Source organism: Carya illinoinensis, chromosome 12, assembly GCF_018687715.1.
Source record: "Carya illinoinensis cultivar Pawnee chromosome 12, C.illinoinensisPawnee_v1, whole genome shotgun sequence".
In the NCBI taxonomy this organism is placed as follows: domain Eukaryota; kingdom Viridiplantae; phylum Streptophyta; class Magnoliopsida; order Fagales; family Juglandaceae; genus Carya; species Carya illinoinensis.
In genome coordinates, this window is record NC_056763.1 from 23,343,272 (window position 1) to 23,350,501 (window position 7,230).

General features: G+C 38.8%; 1 protein-coding gene across 3 annotated transcripts; it reads left to right on the plus strand.

The window, feature by feature from the left end:
• LOC122290302 (transcription factor MAMYB) lies at nt 1-3,599 on the plus strand. 3 transcript variants are annotated; one of them, XM_043097937.1, is made up of 2 exons: nt 1-1,059; nt 3,446-3,599. In XM_043097937.1, exon 1 carries the CDS (start codon nt 47-49, stop codon nt 1,010-1,012), a length of 966 nt encoding a protein of 321 aa, XP_042953871.1. In that variant the 5' UTR covers nt 1-46; the 3' UTR covers nt 1,013-1,059; nt 3,446-3,599. The 3 variants fall into 3 exon arrangements, with proteins under 3 accessions (XP_042953871.1, XP_042953872.1, XP_042953870.1); XM_043097938.1 differs by lacking the exon at nt 3,446-3,599 and adding an exon at nt 1,265-1,924; XM_043097936.1 differs by lacking the exon at nt 3,446-3,599 and adding an exon at nt 1,383-1,924.
• Nucleotides 3,600-7,230: the final 3,631 nt, after the last annotated feature.

A 7,230-nucleotide genomic window follows, 5' to 3' on the forward strand; every position in this document is an offset into this window, starting at 1 on the left:
GAAATATGAGACCGAGACCGAGACCGAGAGAGGCTTCTGACCGGAGATGGAGTTCTTGGACGAAGAGAGCAGGCCGAGGTTCCTCTTCCAATCTCGTTCAACCCCTTCTTCACTCCCCAATACTCAAACTGACCAAAAACCCAGTAAGCCATTCCTCTTCGCTACAATTTCCTTTTCTTCCATTCTCCTCCTCGTCTCAGTTCTTTTCCTCCAATCCGAACCCTACAAATCTTTCCTCTTCTGGTTCTCCCTCTCCCTCTTCCTCGGTCCCTTCGCCCCCGTTTCGCTCACGGGCGGTGACGTCCGCGTCGGTGAAGGTCCGATCCTCGAGCTGTCCCCCAATCAAGAAACTGAAACTTTGGAGGAAAGCAACAAGAGGGTACCCCAAAGGAGACAGAAACCACGTAGAAATGAAGAATTCGGCGTTAATTCGGTGGCGAGTGTCGAAAACTTTGGTGAGTTTGCGAGGGAAGAGAACGAGGGTGGCAAAACTGGAGGGACTGAAGGTGGTTTCCGTGTGGAGGAAGAGAAGGAGTGGACTGAGGAGGAGATTGGTGTATTGAGGAAGCAATTGATTAAGCATCCGGTGGGGAAGCCGGGGCGGTGGGAAGCAATAGCGGCGGCGTTCAGGGGGAGGCATAAGGTGGAGAGTGTGATAAAGATGGGGAAAGATCTGGGGGAGAGGAAAACGGATGATGGGGATTCGTATGCACAGTTTTTGAAGAAGAGGAAGCCGGTTGATAAGCGAGCCGAGGGCGAGAATGGAGTGCTGGATAGCGGGCTGTTGGAGAATTGTGATGCTAATAAAGAGAGTGGTGGTGGGGAAGCTGGAGTGGGGTGGAGTGCCGGTGAAGATATTGCATTGCTTAGTGCATTGAAGGCTTTTCCAAAAGATGTGGCAATGAGGTGGGAGAAGATTGCGGCTGCTGTTCCCGGGAAGTCGAAGGCGGCTTGTATGAAGAGAGTTGCTGAGATAAAGAGGGATTTCCGGAGTGCGAAGGCTACTGCCTAAGAATTAAATGAAGAGTCTCTGGGGTTTATGTGGATTTTGTGATAAAGGTCAGCTACTTATGGAATTGTTCTAATTTGTTTTCTTTCTTTTGATATTCAGAGAAATGCCCATGTTTTGATTCGGGTTCAACACGTTATTGTTTTCTTTACTTGTTCGTCTTATAATAATATTGAATCCTAGTGTTTTAGTGCTTTTCAGAAATTGATGAAATTGAATATACATGTTCTTTCTGATCTGTTATATAATTTTTAGTTTTGCTGGGCTTATACGAGTGACAAGGACCTACAATGCAAAATGATGCTTAGATGGCCCTATCTTTCAGATCAAGCCCCAAACTTCATTGATATTGTCATTTCTTTGATGTCATCAGGCTGCATGGGGATCTAACTTTTTCAATCAAGAGGCTAGCGGGTAAGACTGCTTAAAAAAGGGTTAGTTCGCCCAGGGAATGAGACATGGACGCCAGAATATAAGAAAATTTTGATGGTTTTCTTAGAAGGTTTTTGCCTGTATCAGTTTGAACCAATGCTTTTTTTATATAAATTTAAAGAGGAGGAAATATTTGATATACCCAAGTGTATAAAACAAACTGCGGAAGGAACGAAATATAAAATGTATGCTTACCTTCAAGCCTTGGCCTCACCAAACAGGAAGAAAAGTCAATATAGAAAGCAACACCACCCACCCACTCCTTCGTTTCTTTGAATTGCTTGGAAGGTATTTGGAGGGGGAGGAATGTTAGGACTTTCAATGAAATTGAAGTATCATTTTGTAGATGGAAGTCACTAAGCGAGACCTATTTTCAGTTGGATGGGATGATTAGGGGTTTTGCTTCTGTCTTTATTGACTTTTTTAGATCTTTTGTTTCTCATTTCTTTACTTATCAAATAAAATTTCTCGTATCTTTTGGTATCTCTTGTTGTACATCCTGTTTACTAGGTATATGCCTGTGTCTTTATTAATTTTGAAATCAAATTTTAGTACTCGCCGACTTATGGCGTATAAACAAAGAGGGTTATGGTTCCTGTTGTTGATGGGTTGCATATTGTGCATGCTGTGTGTGAGAACTGAGAAGGGTGCCTATATTTAGTTGGAAGAATAGGGAGTCTGAGATAAATGAGTAGCACGACAAGGATAGGATTAGAAACTTGCACATTGTAATAAGTCATAAAATGTTCTGTCTTGCAATGAAGTCTAGCAAATGCACCAAACAGGGAGATGCATGAAAAAACTGAAATAGACAAGCAGAATGCAAGAATAAGGCATCTACCAGTAGAGACGAACTGGTGAAATACATATTCTCAGATAAGCTTGTATGAATCATTAACCATGCCCCATTACTAATTATAGCATCCCTGTGGCTTATTAGCAGTGGGAGTCTAGTGTTGTATATTGTTTTTCCAGTCAACAATATCACTCGCACTGGCAGTAAAAGGATTAAAAAATCTACTCAAGTCTAGGCATTGTGTTGTAGTTGATCAGATAGAAAACATAGTAGTGTCAACCATCCGAATTGAAATGGTTGAAAAACACATTCATGTGCGCATGTGTGGGTAGCACTCAAGTGCAGGCATGTGTATCTCCTTATATAAACATTAAGTACATACCTTTTCAAGTGTCAAAATTGCAGCCTGCAGCTTAAAACTTCCCATGCAATAGTTTGCAGCCTCAAAACTACACATACAATGGCTTTTGCCTATTCCTACAATCAATAAAATCTTATTTACCGATCAAAAAATTTAATCATAGAACAAGCAGTAGTTTTTCTTTGGTTCTCAAAATTAAAAAAATTGTCATTGGGTAGAAAAACCTATTCTTGGTTTAGGATAAATTGGTTCAAGACAATTTAGTGTTTGTTGCTGCCAAATTTCCAAATATAAAGGATTAATGTCAAAAAACATATCTGCCATGTTGAGATCATCTGCTGATTCTCCTTGCATCTTGAGATATAGAAGACCTAAATGTGGTATACATTCATTGTGAGAAAAAGGCAGTATACAGATATAAACAAGAAACTGAGCCCAAATCCGAAGTCTTTCACGCATATGATTATTCCTGCACACTTGGGATCTTGGTGCTGTCACAACAATGGTAAAAATATCGATAGGGTATAGAAGATTAGGTAAGCCAAGCTAGGATGAATTGTACCAGATATCTTATCAAATTGCTTACTCCCTATGATGAAAATACACGTCCCATTGGCATGAATAATAAATTAGATGACTTGTAAAGGATTAATATGTCCTTACGTTATCTTTTTCGATTATGGAAAGTATGCCATTTGTTACTGTTGGACCCTCTGGGTTTCCTTGAGATCCTTCTATTGTTTTCTTGGCAAGTGAAACCATCTGCTTCATGCTTAGATCATTTTCTGCTCTCTGTACTTTAGATTCCTATGTTTCAACTGTTTCTCACCCCCATTCACACAAACAGGAAATACATCTGCTATCTAAAGACCAATTCAATTGTTGATTATTGCCTTGAAATTATCAGTAATGTTGTCAAAACAATGCTCGGGCAGTTTCATTCACCTTCTTAGGCACCGCCCCATGAAACCCCAAAGACGAAAGTCTTTAGAGTGGATGATCTCTCAAAATTGAATCATCTTCCTAAACAGACATATATTGATTATACGCTGGTGTTATATGTATTAGAGGTAGTGGAGTCTACCAGCTGGTGTTATATGTATACGAATCGAATTGCTTCTCTTAATTTAATACAAAGAGAATAGTTTCCCTCTATTAAAAAAATACTTCTTAATAATAATTATAATAATCATCTAAAATCTATATATGAAAATGCTAAATTTATTTAAAAAAAGTTTACAAAAAACTTCTCCACATGTTATTTATTGATATGCTGAAATTCATGAAATTTAAAATTTAAAATTTGAATTTTAAAAGAAAATTAACAAAATGAGTCTTTTAAGTAAAAATGTAAGTATATATAACATTACTTATCTATAAAATTATTAATTTTCTAAGACGGAGCTTTGCCCTTTTTAAGCAACATCGTTCGTTCCTACGTTAAGTAATGAGTACTCATGAGTCATGAATTAGGTTTAAAATAAATTGAGAGTTCGTGTTAATAAATATTAAATAATCAATAATGATACTCCCACACAAAGGTTAACGGGAGTCTTTTACTGTATGATTTTTGTTAAAAATAAATAAAAATATTTAAATGTAAAAAATCTCTTATATTTAAGACCAAAATCGAGATGTTCCTCTATTTTATTTCTTACCTTCTTTGTAACCATATTTGCCATCGGCTATTGCTCACCAATCTCCATCACTGCTCGCCATGCGGCTCTTACGGCATTGCAAGTTCATGAAGGTCTCCACCACCATAGTGCTTGGTCGGAAAATGAAAATAGGCCAGAAAATGAAAAGTAATGCAACCTAAGTGCTCGCCCGCCGGTGCATTACTTTTGCGTGTCCCGAGACGAGCACTTTGACAAACATCACTTCAGTTATTTATTTTTGAATGCTTGCCCCTAAAAGCAGTACTTGCTGCAAAATGTTAAGTCTTGACATTACCATGAATGGAAACAACACTTTAACCATAACGTGCAATTTAAACATGGCCAAAATAATCACAGCTACACACGAACGATGAAAAGGCGCAATCACATCAACCGAGATGCATGAAGCTTACCTTTGAGCAACACACAGAGGCAAACAATGGTGTATTTAGTGTTAGATATGGAGATTGTTTCTTCTGAAGTTAACATGGGTGGCTCCAAGTATTTCTTAGTTGATGCACAAGTGGTCCGTGTATCAGATTTTGAGAAAATGATACAATTTTCTCCACCAGAACCCATCTGGCCATCTTTTGAGCCCCGGGGGATTATGCTCTTTGTTACAACTTATATGGAGCTAACGATAATGATGGTGAGCTACAGAAGCACAAGGGTCTAATCCTCTCAGAGGCAATTTTGATTAAGAAGAGCTACGAAGAGAAGTGCTAGAAGAAGCTCGGGAAGCCTTGTGCATGGAAGTTGATGATAGGAAGGGTAGAGCAAAGCAAGAGAAGATGAACAATGAGTACGAACATTTCTCGAAAGATCTAGTGGAAAAGCCTGAAATGAGGTTCAATATATCATTGTATTGTAATAGAGATTACCAGCCATCAAAGATAGCCTTTGTGGCTGATGGAGATAAACAATGTGAAGAGGAGATGGAAGGTGAGAGTGATAATATGATGGAGTGATGAGAAGCTTTTGCCCTTAAAACATATTTCCTTCCTATGAACTTCTATCATATAGGTAGCTTTTGCTCTTAAACATGTTTTTCTTTGCATTGTTGCCTTGTTGGTCTTGGTTGTTTGTTTTCCAATAACAGAAATGCTTCATGCCGGTCGGGCTGTAAATGAGATAAAAACAGCCATCCATTCATGTAGTGCCATGTAGGAAAAAGCAGTGTTAGACAAATGGGATCAACCACAGGGAATCATCAATTCATCACCCGATTTCAGTCTGTTTCTGCCTTCTCCCGGACGCTCCATCTCGCATAGCCCTTCTCCCGGACGCCCTCTCTTCTCGCATAGCCCTTCTCCCGGACGCCCTCCCTTCTCCCTTAATGCGTATTCTAAAAAAAACACATTAATGCGTGAAATAAAATGAAAATTGCATTATTTTGAGACTCTTTCTAAAATATATATAGATCTTAGCATTTGTTTTTTACTCAGCAAAGATCGGCCAGTGTCACAAACGTGTCCACCAGAATGACAAGCAAAACCGACTACTTCCACGCACGGACTCTCCCTCTCTCTTGAAGAGATTTTTACTTCCATGTATATTTCCTTGAACTCTTTCAGAGAAACTCTCTGTTTCCTTGGTGTATAGAGACAAAAGAAGCTTGCACAAGAAGACTCCCTGTTCCCATCTGTTCCGTCCTGTCCTGTTACAGAGCCTTCGTTTTTGCTCCAGAAACCGACTCGGGATAGGTCGTCTCTGGGTTTTGGTACATGGGTACGTGAGATTTTTTGTGGGTTTGTGTGATCCTGTGGCTGGAGCTGAATCTCTCCTCAAGCTGACCCCACTTCGAAATTCAGTGACAAAGTAATTCTTTGTCTTTTTCCCTTTATGTTCTTTGTATATGAGGTGTGCTTGAGTTGTTCTATCCTCGATTGGATTCCTAGTTTTTATTGGGTTTTCTGTAAGTGGTGGAGAAATTGAGCCACGGCCGACGTGCGATTGGTGGAGAAAACACAACCCACAGATGAGAAAGTCGAGCTTGGTGGAGAAATCGACCCATGGCCGACGTGATCTGGAGAAAATGTTAGGGCTTGAGGAGAGAAAATGCCCCCGTTTCGTGTTTTTGATTTCAAGTGCCCCAAATAAATTTCAAATGTAATGCAGGTCTACAGAGGTCTCGGTGGAAGGCTTACGTGTTGGGTTTTTATTGGCTGGCTGTTTTTTTATCTCATTTACAGCCCGACCGGTCCTAAGGTTATCTCTTCCAATAAATAAATTATATTTTTGCAAAAGATGGTATTTTTCCTTCTTCTTCTTTTTCTTCTTCTTCTTCTTCTTCTTCTTTTTCATTTTCTATTGTAATGGCCACTATGTTTTAGTGTTGTAAACCCCAAGGAGTTAGCCTAACTTGTGAAAGCCTTAGTATTGTGGTTCAAGGTCTAAGATTCAACATCTCATGGGTGCAAACAATCTTTTAGGGCCACACTCCCTAGAGAAAAGTCAGCGATTTAACCAATTCCGTATAAGAAAATTCTGAAAGTGCGGTGCAAAGGACCAAAGTTTACTCTACATAAATAGATCCAAAGAATCCTACCTTGAAGAGGTTCGGTACCTGACATTTTAAAAACAAAAAAAGTTTTAATGTTGTAAGTTGAGTCATTCCTGGTAGTCTTGTTTTGGGATTGGTAGCTGTTGGATGTGATGGAAACATAAATGCACCACTGTAGGTTATAGTATCAATCAAATAAACCATATAAATTGGCTCTTTATAGAAGTTCGCTTTTCCATGAAGTACATCATTATTTTGTAGGTCAATTCATCCATATTTCTCAAGGAACCATAGAAAGATCATATCATAACTTATTGTCGACCTCCACAAGATATTAGGAAGAGTGACTTATCACAAATTCTAAACTTTAACTCTTTAATTTTTCGTAGTTCTTTTTACTTACCAAAACAATATCTTATGTAAAATTCTAAAAAATATATGTTTGTAGATTTTTTTTCAATCCCAATTTGA